The 15281-nt window shown below is 31.5% G+C and overlaps 2 protein-coding genes across 4 annotated transcripts; one reads left to right on the top strand and one right to left on the bottom strand.

Annotated features, from left to right (window-relative positions):
- The first annotated feature begins 2005 nt into the window (after positions 1 to 2005).
- Positions 2006 to 11100, top strand: Pur-alpha (Purine-rich binding protein-alpha). Of its 3 annotated transcripts, XM_968574.4 has the most exons (6): positions 2011 to 2146; positions 2493 to 2537; positions 2803 to 2918; positions 3044 to 3146; positions 6164 to 6696; positions 9971 to 11100. In XM_968574.4, exons 1-6 carry the CDS (start codon positions 2104 to 2106, stop codon positions 10013 to 10015), a joined length of 885 nt encoding a protein of 294 aa, XP_973667.2. In that variant the 5' UTR covers positions 2011 to 2103; the 3' UTR covers positions 10016 to 11100. The 3 variants fall into 3 exon arrangements, with proteins under 3 accessions (XP_008194839.1, XP_973667.2, XP_064214415.1); XM_008196617.3 differs by lacking the exon at positions 2493 to 2537 and having other exon boundaries at positions 2006 to 2146; XM_064358345.1 differs by lacking the exons at positions 2011 to 2146; positions 2493 to 2537 and adding an exon at positions 2617 to 2733.
- A 1967-nt stretch (positions 11101 to 13067) lies between these two features.
- On the bottom strand, positions 13068 to 15272 carry LOC662515 (clavesin-1). The gene is made up of 4 exons (XM_968606.4): positions 14947 to 15272; positions 13550 to 13736; positions 13324 to 13500; positions 13068 to 13275 (listed from the first exon to the last, which is right to left on the bottom strand). Exons 1-4 carry the CDS (start codon positions 15219 to 15221, stop codon positions 13078 to 13080), a joined length of 837 nt encoding a protein of 278 aa, XP_973699.1. The 5' UTR covers positions 15222 to 15272; the 3' UTR covers positions 13068 to 13077.
- Between the last annotated feature and the right edge of the window lie 9 nt (positions 15273 to 15281).

The raw sequence follows: 15281 nt of genomic DNA, 5'->3' as shown, positions 1-15281 counted from the left end.
GTGTTAAGTCCAATAATTATTTATAAAACATATAAAACTAAAAAAAATATATTGTGGAAGCAAAAACAATAATAAAACCATAAAAGAGCAACGCCAACAAATTTTTAAGGTTTTTTTTCTTAGGATTGCAAAAGGCAGTTTATTTTAGCAATTGTTCAAAAAATTATAATCTGGCACAGGCTGTGATAAAATTTAAGTCAAAATTTAAAATCATGTTAAAAAATTATACATAACAACTTTTATTTCCAAATTAATGTGCTAAAAGTGGGTCTGCAAATTAAACTATAGCTGACCAGTGAGTAAAAAAATTCGCATAAATAAAATCCTGGATAATGTAATACATCGTAAATAGTTATCATGCTTAAAGACTCATTATTTGAGAGAAAGGACTTCGAAAAAATATCTTGGTTTGGACATAAATATATAAGTAAATAAATATAATTATAATTATAAATATAAATATAAATATAAATATAAATATAAATATAAATATAAATATAAATATAAATATAAATATAAATATAAATATAAATATAAATATAAATATAAATATAAATATAAATATAAATATAAATATAAATATAAATATAAATATAAATATAAATATAAATATAAATATATAAATATAAATATAAATATAAATATAAATATAAATATAAATATAAATATAAATATGTTAAGAATTTCTTCTTAATAAATATATGGTGCGTTCAAAAAGTCTTTAGGTCAACTCTTGCTGTGGAATTTAGATTAACAGATTTTTATGGTCTTTTATCGTTTAAAATTTTACAGCAAGAGTTGATCTAAAGACTTTTTGAACGCACTACTGTACTATTTAAATTGTTTTAAAAAATTTCAATACAATTTTAATATATATATTAATGTAATTCTCGCACAAAGAGCTATTAATTTTTGTATTCTTGCCATTTGTATGCGACAAATTTCTCTTAAAAAATTTTTAACGAGTGGGTTAAATTCCCTAAAAATTTGGAAGAGTTGAATATTTTTCAGTGTAAATGAATTTTAATTTTAATAGCGTTAACTTACTTAAGTGAAAATAATTTTTTTGAGAAGGTCTTATACACAATTTCTTTTTCTTGGGATTATCAGCCATAGTTTCACCCAAAAAAAAGATGAACTCGGTCTTTTTTTTGCTCTTTTTGCTCAACTATTGTTAAGCAAGATTCGAAAACATTTGGAGTTATTTAAGTTTTTAAATTATTTTCATCTAGTTAACTTTGAAATTGGTTTACATGTAAAAAAATTGTGTCGTTCTGCTCACTTGAATTCTCTGTCAATAAATGTCAAAACTGTCAGTTGTGAAATTTACAAATTGTCAATTAATTAATTTTAAAAATTTCGTAAAAATTCAACTAAATTATTATACTGTGCAAGAAAACATTTTTGTTGTCAAAGCTTTTTTCTGAATTGGAGACTTAATGTTACATGGGAAATTCACAGACGACTAGATGAGAATCATTTAAAAGCACATTGTACACTTATAATACTAATAATCTTATAAGTTATAATACAATAATAATAATAAAAAAGCATTTTTTACCACCATTACCAATGGGGCCAATATTATTTCCATTTCAGTTTTGAAAAATGTTAATTTTTTTATATGATAATTTTCTTAATTGCTTGTTTTTTGCCTATTTGTTTTTTTTTTCGAAAAATTGTTAAGTAATGTTATTGTTTAAAAAACAATAAAAATAAAAATCAAAGTTTGGGGAGGCCCTGGTTTTTTGAATCCACCTTTATTTCGTCCAAATTTCACTAAATCGATTCGTTTTTTTTTTCAAATTACTTAACAATAATACTTTAATGGAACTTTTTTTATGTTAATTACAAGATTAAACGTCAATTGTTGATTATTTCACGTTGAAACGATCGGTTTTTGTCCAATTTTGGTCAAAAATTGGCGTGAAAGCCCGCCGATTCGTCGGCAGCCCCCGACCAACTCGCAAAACCTTGCGTGGGTCAACAAAGCTCGATGTTTTCGTCGAGTTTCGATGTTCGCGTCGATCAAGTTGGTGAGTAAGTTGGTGACTTTTCGCGTTTCCCCTAACCAGTGAAGGTTGTGTGTGTGTCGGGTTTGCGATGTCGGATTTAGGAAGCGGAGATGAGGGTTCAAGTTCGCAAAGTGAGTAGACAGCCCCCATATGCGCGCCCCTCCCGCTTTCAGGCAGTGGCATCCCTCCGCCCCTCGCGAGATTCCCTCTCCTGTGCCATCCCGAACCCCGCAAATCCTCGTCGAAATCTGACAAGCGAACCAAAATGGCGATTTTTTCCGTTGGGGTCTCCGGCGGGGGCCCTCGGGGGCCGGCGCCGGCCCTGGAAGGTTGCCCTAGTCGCGCGATGACCTTGGCCAACGTTGGCTAGGTTGACGTTATTGCGTTGGCAAACGTGAAAACTCGCCAACTTGGACCTTCTGATCAATGAGGATCGGGGGGCTGTCGTACTAACGGTACTAACGGAGCCTTTTTTAGAGTATCACCAAGGGATGGAACAGGGGAGCAGCGAATACGACCCAGGTAAGCCCCCCACCGGTTTATGAATGAGTGACTCATTGCACATTCCGGGAAATCTCTACTAAGACATTACTAGAGACTTGGCGGTTGGTGATTCATTGATGGCTCGGTGCCCCAAAGTCGCGTTTCATTCATGTTTTCAGGGCGCTCGGGATGGATTTTGATTGGGCTTCTTCCATACAATATTGGCATGACCCAAGTACAGTTTGGTTTATTTTATTTCACTCGTTTTTTACCACGTTTCTAATCATTTTTTTCTGTTTTACAGGTCAACAGGGTCAGGTGGAGCAAGAGTTGGCCACAAAAATGTTACAAATTCAAAGTAAACGATTCTATTTAGACGTTAAACAAAATCGGAGAGGAAGGTTTATCAAAGTTGCCGAGGTAAGCGACCTTAACCTAACTTAAATAATTTTTTTCTTTGAACATTTTTTGTTTAGTCATTTTTTAGAGTTCAGTTATTAGTTGGTTGAATTGTATTTTTACAGTTTTCCTGTTGTTTTATTTAGATCGGAGCAGATGGCAGGCGTTCACAGATTTTCCTGGCCCTTTCCACTGCTGCCGAATTTAGAGATCACCTCTCTGCCTTTAGTGACTTTTATTCCTCGTTGGGTAAGCCTGATTGATTTTTTTACAACTAATTATGACGTTTTAACAAGTGCCAACGCCGTAAACAAATTTTTTCATAAATAAACAAGAGTTATCATAATTTGTCATTTGTTTTATCAGTGAGTCATTTAATCTATTTTACATAATAAGTAACAAGTAGTGCAATAGCCAGTGAAAGAACCAATTTTTTTTGTGATTGATTCATTAGATTTTTTTACCGAAATTAGTCATCGATGATAATTCGGTGCGAAAATTTATTTACGCAATCGCCCACTGAAGAGCTAGTTTTGAAAGTGTTCTACATTTTTAATGATTTTTATATGGATCTAAAAATATTTAAATTTATTTGGAACTTTTATTCCTCAAGGTTAACAAAGGAAACAATTTTTTTTCCGCATTGTTGAACTACTGACGCGAACATTATTATTGTTAATTTATACGAATTTACCAGAAATTGTTGCAACGAAATAAATTTGTCTACACATTTGGCCATAGAATTAATTTTTGTTTTTGTGAGAAATAGATAGGTGGCGGGTCTGGTGCTATTTTTGGTTCAGAATTTAAATATAAAATAGTTTTGTAAAAAAAAAATTACGTAAAAATGGGCCTTGTGAATAAAATTATGAATAAAATTAATTACTACTTGTAATATGTAAAAGATATAAGGAATTTGTATTTTATGAGAAAGAATAAAGAGATAAATCCATAGTAAAAGCTTTTGCTACATTTTATTCATACTACTCATTATTTTTGCTTGGTTTGAGCATTTATACACACATTTTGAGCTCATAGCTCAGTCCAAGATCACTAGAATAAAATCGAAAATGACAGAAATTTGGTCCTTTTTGAGAATTTTAACACATTTTTGAGTTTTTTTTTTTGGGAAAATTTTGCTAAATCTGGCTAAAAAAAAGTGAATTAGATCAAAATTTTAGTGTTCTTGGTTGTTTGGTTTGTTTTTTCGAGTGTTGAAGCATCTTTTCGACAAAAATAAGGCGAAACATGGCAGTTTGTTGGCTTATGCTAATTTAACCAAATATTTAACTTTTAGTAAAAAGTTAAAAAAAGGAGTAAAAATACTGTTACTGAGATATAAACCTAGTTTACGAAAAATAAAAAACAAAGAATTTTAATTATTTTTGCTGTTTTTGGGTGTTTTTTTTTCTAGAAGCGGCAATTGTTAGATGAATTTTATCTAAAATAAGAGGAAATATTGCCACATTATATTGATAATGGTGTAATTTTAGTGTTTTTTAATCAATGAAACACTTTCAGCTTATGATTTTTTTATTTCTGCTTTTTTTAAATGTTTTCTTCTGGTACCGCAATTGTTTCGATGAATTTTGTCGCAAATATAAGATAAATTTTCGCTTTTTTCGATCAGTTGAACACTTTTTCACGGTAAACACGAAAATTTTTTACGAAATTTTCTTAAATCGGACTCAGAAATCAGTAATTTATGCAAAAAATCTTTATTTGTGCATTGTTCGAGCGTTTAGTAGGTTTTTGAGTTAAAAAAAACTCGATTTTTATCGTAAGATTTTGTAAAACTGGACAAAAAATGGTTGTATTTCATATAAAAAATATATTATTTTTGTGTTATTTTTTTTTTCAGAAACACAATTGTTTCATTAACAATAAACGAATTTTGTGTCCCTTTCGATTAATTGGGCGCTTTTTCGAGCTATAGACAGTTCTTTCGTTAAAACGGACTTAAAAATTAGTAGTTTATGTAAAAATTTTGAGATTTTTTTCAATACATTTTTCGCTAAAAACTCACTTTTTTCTTTAGACTTTGCCAAAATGGGCAAAAAATCTCTGAATTTTTAGATGCTTTCTTAAAGAAATGCATTTATTTCGATGAATTTTGTCAAAAATAAGAAGAATTTTTGCTTTTTTCGCTCAATTAAACATTTTTTTGAGCTCAAACCTTTTTTCGTGAGATTTCTTTAACTCGAACTTAGAAATGAATGATTTGTGTTTAAAATCATATTTTTTTACACTTTTGAAACTTTTTTAAATACATTTTTGAGCTAACTCAGTTTTTTCGATTGATTTTTCCATTTTTTGGAATTATTTTTTTTAGAAACGTATTTTTTCACTGAATTTCATCAGAAATAAGACGAATTTTTGCCTTTTCCGATGAGTTGAGCACTTTTTCAAGATAAACATTAAGATTTTCCACGATATTTTCTTTAATTGGACTTAAACGTAAAAAACAATTATTTGTGCATTGTTTGAGCTTTTAATAGATTTTTGAGTTAAAAACTAAATTTTTTGAGAGTTTATGTTGAACTGGGCAAAAAATTCTTGAATTTTATCAAAATTTATGATTTTTGCCTTTTTAGATGTTATTTATAAATAAGCTCTTTTCCGAGCTACAGACTCAGTTTTTTTGTTAAAACGGACTTAAAAATTATTCTTCTACATTTTTCACCATTTTTTTCATACATTTTTTAGCTAAAAACTCAGTTTTTATGGTAGATTTTGCTAAAATGGGGGAAAAACATTAAAATTTCTCTTAGAAATGCAATTATTTCGATGAAACTTAATAAAAAAATCCACTTTTTTGGGAATTTTCTTTCCAGAAACGTATTTTCCCATTGAATTTTATGATAAATAAAATAATTAAATAATTAAAGTTTATATTTTCTGCGACGTTTCGATCTTTATTAAAACTTCATCAGGCTGCAATATTGAAAGTGGACGAAAAATCGACAAGTTATGTTGAAAAATGTGTGTAATTTTGTTCACACTTTTACGTGTAACATAATTTACAATAAAGACGGTTTTTATTAAACCATTTTTTTTGTAAGCATTATCCACTGTTTTATGCAATTAGTGGAAATTGTATATAAATTCTTGGACAAATAAAGTGTTTCAATCAAAGTATTTCACCGAAATTTCCCTTCCTGAAAAAAATAAAAATAGTATATAGCGTTAAGGCACTCGTTGCTTCGTCAGTTGGCCATGGCGCGTCGCCTCCTCCGAATAACCGTTTTTTTGGTATGTTGTTTCAGGACCTCCGAATCCGGACAACGTACCCGAAGATGGCAAACTGAAGAGCGAGATGATGATTAAGGACAACCGTCGTTATTACCTCGATTTGAAGGAGAATTCACGCGGTCGTTTCTTGCGCGTATCGCAAACGATAACACGTGGTGGTCCGCGTTCGCAAGTGGCGATTCCCGCCCAAGGTATGATCGAATTTCGTGACGCCCTCACCGACCTACTCGACGAGTTCAGCACCGACGAGCACGCGTACAAACCTGATCTACCCGAAGGTAGACATATGCACGTCGATAATAAAAATTTCTATTTCGACATCGGACAAAACAATCGCGGTGTCTATATGCGTATATCGGAAGTTAAGACGAACTTTCGTACGGCCATCACCGTTCCAGAGAAGAGCTGGCCTCGATTCAGGGACATTCTGGCCGATTATTGCGATAAGATCAAGCAGCCGTCGACGACGGGAACGGTGCCGGGAACTGGTACTGGACAAGCGAATGTCGGCGGCGGTGGGATTTCGTCGGATCAACCGCATCCGTTGGTAAGTTGGAAAAAAATCCCAAAAAAATCAAGTGAGCTGGAGGTAAGGATGGTTTTGGATCAAGGGTGGCTGTGGTTTTTATTAGGTACAGTCGAAAAATGACGCCGCTATAAACTTATAAAGTAATAAATTACCGGACTACAAACTTGACGTAGTTTCGAGAGAAATTTTCAAGATTTTTTAAGAAAAGATCTGTAATTCGGAAGCAAAATTACCGTTGGGGGCGCCACTGAGCTAGGTCGAAAACAGTAACCATAAATGGCGGGAAAATGTTTATTCGGATGTTTTGAGCGTTGTACGAATTTTGGGGCTTCACAATTATTACATTGCCTATGCGGAATGATTATTGCATCTTTGATGCAAGAAACTTATGTTGACAAATGAGAGATGACGAGGAAAACACGAATAACGAATGACTGTTTGGTTCACTTTCTTTATTGGAAAATTATTACAAAGACATTGAAAAGCCTACCTTTTGGCATAATTTACGTTTAAATGTATCAGCAGTTGTTAATCTTTATTGTAGTTTTGTAGATTTACCGCAGCATTTCATGATTTTTTCAGTGGAAAATTCTAACCTAAAATTCATAACACTTCACTAATTTATTGGTTTCTTGAGCCAAAGTTTGTGTTCGCTGTGATCCATTACTTATAATCTTTAATTAGACAACTGTTTGATAACACTTTGTAATCAAAATTTAAATATTTTTCACTTTTTATCCACTTTCAAGTTCCAACAATAAACACTTTATACCACGAAAAACTACAGAACCAAAGTCAACGCTAGTATTTACCACCACGTACTTTTAAAGTAATTCTTTCTATTGTAAGTAATTAACACTGTACACGCAAAATTGTTGAACAATTCATTAAATGTCAGTTAAGTGTGGCATTACGAAAATTTCTTTACTGTTTTCGACATAGTTCAAAAGTCATCACCAGAGGGCGTCTAGTTAATTTTATTTCCCAATTATCGTAACTGTCTAGTAATTTTTATGTTAATTTGTTGAAAAAACTTTGACAGCATCTATAAAATTTTATAACCTTTTGCCTAATGAAATAAAGGATCTAAATATCAATTCATAACGCCTTTTATAATTATACTGATATAAACAGTACTTATTTTCTGTAATTGCTTATATGTTTTCTATGTTTATATACAATTTTTTTTTGACTTGTGTATGAAATGTATATTTTTGCCACCAATAAACATATATTATTATATTATTATAACAATAAACATGGAATCATCAAACAAAAAGTGAGCTAAGGCGAAAAATTAAAAAGAAAAAGAAAAAAGACGAAAAATAAAAGACGAAAATGGTGATGTTTTTCACATTTTGTCGATCGTTTGGGCAGTTTTCAAGTAAAATTTCTCTATTTTTCGAGAGATTTTGTTAATCTGGGGCGAAACATAGCTGAATTGTTTTAAGTAAAATAGAGTTTAGACACTTTTTCCTAAAAAAAAAAAACTGGAAACTTTTGTGTTTTTTGATTTTTTTTTCTCTTTTTTTGAGTATTAAAATACATTTTTAAACTAAAAACTAATTTTTTTTGCAAGATTTAACTGAACTGGGTCAATTTATATTTATGTTTATATTGTTTATATTTTTTGAGTTCACGCATTTAATTGAAGATTTAATGCCGCTTCTAATAAGCCGACTCTTAAGTTTTTTTGTAAAATTTTACTTAACCAAACTAAAAAAATAATAATTACATATGTTAAAATTAACATGATTTTACATTTTTCGAGCATCTGAATATATTTTTGAGCTTGAAACCAAATAAAAATTACTGTGTTTGATCAAAATTAATATTATTTTTGCAGTTTTGTGTTTTTTTTCCTAGAAACGTAATTGAATTCGTTAAAATTGCATCCAAATTGGGACGAAAATTGCTATTTTATTAATGTAAAAAATAACATGATTTTTGCGTTTTTTGAGCCTTTTTTATTACATTTTTGAGTTAAAAAGTCAGTTTTTTGCTAAACTGGACTGAATAAAAATCATTGAAACGAAATTATTTCAATGTATTTCGTCAAAAATAAACCGAAAAATTGTCGTTTTATATTATAAAATGGTGTAATTTTTGTTTTTTTTTAGACACTTGAACACTTTTTTCAGTTAAAAACTTAATTTTTATCTCCAAATTTTGCTAAAACAGACAACCAAACTCAAAAAATATTGATTAATATTAAAAATAACAGCATTCTTGCGTTTTTCCAGCATTTTGAGCTAAAAACACTTAAATTGTTTATTTTTTGTTTTTTTGGTGTTTTTTTACTGATACACAGTTATTTTATTGTATTCTATCAAAAATACGTCGAAAAATCGATATGTTACATTAAAAATCTTTTCTTTCGAGCTCCAGATTTAGTTTTTTTGGCGTGATTTTGTTAAAATTTTGCTTTTTTAGAGGGTTTACATACATTCTTGAGCTAAAATTTTTCATTTTATGTGGAGTTTTGTTAAAATAAGTCCAAAAATTACCGATTTAGCTCAGAATTTATATTATTTTTGTTTCACTGGAACGGAAACCGAATCCAAAATTCACTAAATTATTCAAAATACAAGTTTATTTGGCTTTTTCGTGCTTTAAAAAGTACGGTTAGAAATTTTTTTAAACGAGGACAAAGAATAAACTAAATCCCACTATTTTTTTTCTTACTCGAACGTCATATTGTCATTTTTTTCGAATGCTTTAATAAGGTCTTTTTCTGCAAAAATTCAAGGGAGATTTTCTTAAGATTTTTTTTAACCTGGACTAAAAAGTCACTAAATTTGTTACATAATAACACTATTTTCGCGTTTTAAAGCTGTTTAATTCACATTTTTGAACTGGAAACTGCCCTATATTTTGCTAAACTGAGTCAAAAATTTAAAAAAAAAAATTAAACAGTAACTGTTTCTGTTGAAAACACAATTATTTGGGCAAATTTCAACAAAATAGGGTGCTAGATTAAATTGAAGATGTAATTGTTTTTGCGAGATTTCAAAATTCGATCGAAAATTTTGTTTTTTTCGACAGTTTTTGGAGTCGAATTTAATATATTTTGCCATGTTTGAGAACCTATTTTCTGAATAATAGGGAAAGTCTTAGAAATCTACTGATTATTTTGTACATTTTTACGTTAATTTATTTTCTTTTTGTATTTTTTTTATTCATTTCGTAATAAAGATTATTATTGTTATTAATAATTATTTAACGCATCCCACAGCCAAGTCTTATCCAAACGCCTTGTGCGTGGATGATTTGGTAACTTTTCTTGTTGCAGGTTGGCAACAACACCCAACAGGACACCGGGACAAGTTTAAAGTAGGCTAGTCGGCCATTTTAGACTATTAGATTTATTATAATAACAAATTATAAAATTGGATAGGCGCGATGTCAACGTCTCACTTTGTTTTTTTAAACACGCATGCGCTTATTTTTCCAAAGGCGAGACGTCGCCATCGCCGTACGATAAGTTGTGAGTTGGGTTTCTGTGCAGTGTTGCAAACACTATAAATGTTAGATTCTCTATTATATGTTACGAAATATTACTAAATTATTTATTTAGCTCGTTTTTAAGTTGTTGGTTGAAGCGACGGAAAGGTAAGAAAAGAAGAAAGGAGGCGCCACTGTATTTTTTGGGTGTTGTTTTGTTCTGGATTTCGTTTCGACCCAAAAAAAAAACAAGTTCTTGTACAATTTCTATATTAGAAAACGATTGTCAAGATGGCTACTTTTCGTTTCCGGTTGTGGCGTCTCAGAACGGGTCTTAGCTCAGCATAACATTCTTACAAAATATTGTGATTAGAAAAGTTTTAAATTATTTTTTTATGATTCGTTTGAGGAAGTTTTTGCATCAAAATTTTATATGTATAAATGATATATAAATATTGACAGTTTTATCTCATCTGCCACGATATGTTTTTATTTTAGATTTTTTATTTTTGTAGATAACTAGTCAAACAATTGATTTTGGTGGGACGTGTCGTGGAGTTTGGATGATTATGGAAAAAATTGCGTAGTTGCTGTAGGATTAAAAAAGCGGTATTTTTGGATTAAAGCTAATGTTTTGTTAGATTACGCAACAAGAACCTCGTTTGTTGTTTGATGCGGAGGTGGCGCTGTCTGCGCCCCTTTTCCTACAATTTTATCCAATGAGAAACTGCCAGTTTTGTGGTTAATTAAGTGCGGGGTCGACAGATGGCGCTGTTTCGCATCGTGCTAGTTTGACGCGTAATCGTCCATTCTCTGTCCCAAACTTTCCCAAGAATTGTATTAAAACTCAGAACTAGCTTTTTAGTGATACTATAAATGATATAATGATGAAAAAAGAAAAATTAATGTTGCGAAAAATTTTATGTATGTATTGGAGATTTTTAAATTAAAAAAAAATGCTGGACATTATTACTATAACTATTGCGTCTTTTTGGCTGGGTTTTTTTGAAAAGGAACATTTCAAAAAAATTCAGCGTGTCTTTATTTCGACGAAAGTTAAAACTTTTGAAAGTACGAAAATCTGCCATCCAGTTCTTAGCTTTATTTCCCCTTGTTTTGTCATGTTTGTACTTTTTAAAGTTTTATAAATTGATGAAAAAAAAAACAACTTTATATACCTAGATTGTGTGTATTCTTTTTATGTTTGTTTTGAGGCAAACATGACGAGAATCTGGCTGTTCGTGTATTGATTATATCAACTGCCTTTGCGACGTTTTTTGTGATAGAAATTAGGAATCTTGCGAACAAATACCAAAGATTGTGTTTCGATGAGTCAATTAGGCTACAAGAGGGGACAAACCGGCAGCTGATGTATTCCATACATTATAATATTAGGTAAGGTAATGTGTTCTATAAAATTCATTGGTAAAAAATAGATGTTATTAAGTAGGCTACCGCGTAAAATTCTATCTGTAACTATGAATAATGGTCGATTGGTTGGCGCTCTTCAAAATTCGTTCTTTTATTTCTCATATCAGTATTATCGCGACTCAGATTTATCACACGCTGAACAATTACTTGATTAGTCGTGGTTATAGATATTATTCTTATGTCCCATTTAAGGTGTTTTAATAAAATAGAAGGAATAGTTTGGTAAAAAAACAAAAAATGATTCACGGATCACAACCGATTGCGGTCCAATTTCGGACGCCATAACACACGTATAATTTATATTGAAATGTTATTTTAAAAACTTCAGTTACAAAAAAATAAAACATTTATAAAAAAACACGCCTCTTATTTCTATTTTTTCGGGTTTCGTCTCCTAACTCATAGTCCTCCGTAGCCTCATTCATGCGCGACAGCGGTGCCAATCACAAATCACCAGAAGCGAAAATTAAAATCTTGCCTTTTTCACAATTAGCTGGGTTTTACCGCGACAAGGACTCACTAAACTGTGGGAAAAATGACCACTTTCAACTTTTCTGCGTGTTTTAGCGCGTTTTTCGGCTGCAAATGCAAGGAATTGTGAATTTCGCGCGTGCGGGAGTGCCAACCACAGTCGGTCTTAAAATGGTAGATGCGCGTTAGTGATGGCGTCGTTTTTAAATTCGCGAAAAAAATGCAAATTTAAGACTTTTGAACCGTTTTCCAGTGTTAAAACCACAGTCCAAGTCAATTAATTTACAAAGTGAGTGAAATTTTTCAAGTGAAGTTTAGTCGGAGGTGATTAAAGTGTTCACAAATTTTCGCATTCGGTGTTGTGGGCGCCAACAGGAGGGAAAAGTGACCCCGATCAGGTATTTGGACCCATTTTCATGCCTTTTTAATCCATTTTCGTGTTTTTAACAATAACCCCCAAAGGTCATTGACCTCTAATCGTCTGCAGTTCAAATTAAATCGCGGTGATTGTAGGTGGCTTTGGTTGCAAATTTTGTGACGTAGTAATGGAGGGGGTTATTGTTTTTAATTTTTGGTGATTTTCTCCAAAAAATTTAAATAGTGACTGTTTTTGGACTTCTCTATTTAGATTTGTTTATTAGTCGCGTTTAAAATTACGCCCGTTGCGCTTTTAAGCTGAAATCGCCCTCCTGCGATTGGCGGGAAATTTAAATGGGATCAAGTTGACATTTATTTAAGAAAAATATAGTGTTTTGGCATGTTTTTAGCCAAAATGCCGTTAAAATTAAGGCGAAAAATCATTACAATATTCTTGTTTCGAACGTTTTAACATATTTTTAAGACCATTATTCACTTTTTCGTAAGATTTTTTTTGCTAAAGTAGATACTGCTAACGCGTTTTTATGTAAGGAACGTAATTATAATTATTTTGCGGAATTGCGTCAACAATAAGCCAATTGGGTGATAACACTGATAACTAAGCGTCAGAAAATTGTTAAGTTATTTTATTTGTCTAGCTTGTTGCCAACCTTTTTTACATGTCATTACAATTTTTCAACTTGATTTAAAAGACGAGATTAGCATTTCTTCCGCTTCGAAGAATTTCTTCAGCTCGCGAAACTGCTCGACCGTTCGTCGGTTCAATTCCTCACACGTGGGTAATTCCCCGCCGTATTCTTTGGGTAAACAGGCGGCGGGAACACACTTTTCATAAATTTCGTCCATACTTAATTTTGGTGAATGTGCGTGAATCTGAAACATTATATCACGTAAAAATAACTAATGGTAACAAAAAATTACCATTTCCATTAATTCATTCTTCATAAACACGCGCCCGATGGCTAGAGCCTTATCAAAAATGTAATTTGCGTTCAAGACGTGAATTTGTTGGATTCGGAGAGGCATTGCTTCTTGCAAAAAATCGATGAATTTTTTAATTGCTCCTAATTTGATGCACGTGAGGTGCATTAGAGTGGCCTGGGGGATAATTAAGTGTAATTAAGTGTGGTCAAGTTGCTTAAATTACCCCTTTCATGTCGATTACTACAATTAAATCGCTCGGAGGATTGCGTCTTTGACTTATGTCTATGACCATGAAAGCTAATTTCATGCTGGTGATCAAATCAAAATTTCGGTAGTTTGTGTCGTTCAGTTTGAAGAAATGGATCACAGTTTGGTTGTTGCTGAGACGTGTGGGGATGCTGACACATGTTCTAACGCAAAAAAATTATTAAAATGGAATAGAACTCGAAAACTAAAAAAATTGGACAAAAAACTTGCTTATTTCAAATGGAAAGCTATGTTTTTTAATGCGTGTTTGGATTCCTAGAGTTATTTTAAGTTAGTTTTTATCAAAATTTAACCGTTTACGAAATATTTAGGGTTTTTAATTTTTTTTTGGATTTGCATCTTGCAGTTCAAAAATCGATAACTCTGCCATTTTTTAAAATTTGGAAATATTTTTTAGCTCATTTGAAAGAAGAAGCCTAGATCTTTCCTTTGCTGTTTTCAAATTTCTAAAAAAGAATAACAAACTCCAAATGTTTGAAGTTAAGTTTTCAGAACTTTAAGCACCCATAACTCAATTTTTTCAAATGAGATGACACAAGTTTTATTTCATTAAATCGTAGGGAATTTAATTCTGCATCGATCTGTATTAGCATTCCCTATACTTATGTTTAATAGTTTTTAAGTTAACATAAATTTTTGTGGGGATTGAGAAATTCATTAGCCATTGGCTTTTTGTCATAGGTTGCCATGGAAACGTGGAAAAAATGTGAGAGATTAAAGTTTTTTAGACCAATATTTAATGAATTTATTGTTTTCACAGGACGGACAACACAATTTTAAACAGAGTTTGTCGTTTGTTTAATCAGAAATGTTTTTACGGCCAACTATGCAAAAATAGCTGTGGTTAGTAAGAAATTTTCTACAATGTCAAAAAACTAACGTAACTTGAAAATTATAACAGATATGTATAGGGAATGCTAATACAGATCGATGCAGAAAAAAATTCTCCATCTAGTAAAATAAAAATTGGGACATCCTATTTGAAAAAATTAAGTTATGGGTACTTGAAGTTGTCCAAACTTAACCTTAAAATTTTTGGGTTTATTACCTTCTTTTCCAATTTTGAACACACTGGAGAACAGATATAGGCTTTGTCTTTCAATTCTCCAAATATGATTTCGAAATCTTTAAAACTAAGAGAGTTACCGATTTTTTAAATGATAGGAGCAAATCCAAAAATTTTCAAAAAATCCTAATTATCTCGAAAACGGTTAAACTTGGGTATAGGGAAAACTGATAAAAACTTTCTTAAAATAACACGACTAATCCAAAAACTCAGTAAAAAAAATAGCTTCCGCTTAAAATAAGAAACTTGATTGCGATTGCACACCCTGTATAAAGGAAAACACTTACACAACTTTCATTGCTCTTTGCAAAACTTCGTCGTCCATGTCCCGGTTTTGAAAAATATCCGGAGACTCACTTTTTATTTTAAAAAACGCCCGAATTGTCTTCTGAGTCTCTTCGACGTTGTTCTGACACGATAGGAGAAACAGCACAATTGATTCGTCCTGAAGTTGCGGAAAATCAGTTGTCGAGAGCCAATTTTTCACTTCTTGAATTAGAGCATGACTTGTTCTTCCCTCGTCTACGATTGTTTGAGCTTTGTATTCGTAGGGTAAAACCATCTTCACTCAAAATTTCCAAATTGTTTGCTGCCTTAAACACAGACTAACAAAACAAGAGAC

The sequence above is a fragment of the Tribolium castaneum genome, chromosome 8 (genome assembly GCF_031307605.1).
Source record: "Tribolium castaneum strain GA2 chromosome 8, icTriCast1.1, whole genome shotgun sequence".
Classification (NCBI taxonomy): Eukaryota; Metazoa; Arthropoda; class Insecta; order Coleoptera; family Tenebrionidae; genus Tribolium; species Tribolium castaneum.
The sequence above is the reverse complement of the archived record's forward strand: the minus strand, read 5'-3'. Positions and strand labels throughout refer to the sequence as shown.

Bases quoted from the DNA above. Each gene is read 5' to 3' on its own strand.
- Pur-alpha (XM_968574.4), top strand. From the start codon at position 2,104: ATGTCGGATTTAGGAAGCGGAGATGAGGGTTCAAGTTCGCAAA. The intron at 2,919-3,043 runs GTAAGCGACCTT...TGTTTTATTTAG, and splicing joins GGTTTATCAAAGTTGCCGAG to ATCGGAGCAGATGGCAGGCG. The intron at 3,147-6,163 runs GTAAGCCTGATT...ATGTTGTTTCAG, and splicing joins TGACTTTTATTCCTCGTTGG to GACCTCCGAATCCGGACAAC.
- LOC662515 (XM_968606.4), bottom strand. From the start codon at position 15,221: ATGGTTTTACCCTACGAATACAAAGCTCAAACAATCGTAGACGAGGGA. The intron at 13,737-14,946 runs GTAAGTGTTTTC...TTTTTGCGTTAG, and splicing joins CAAAGAGCAATGAAAGTTGT to AACATGTGTCAGCATCCCCA. The intron at 13,501-13,549 runs GTAATTTAAGCA...ATTATCCCCCAG, and splicing joins TAGTAATCGACATGAAAGGG to GCCACTCTAATGCACCTCAC.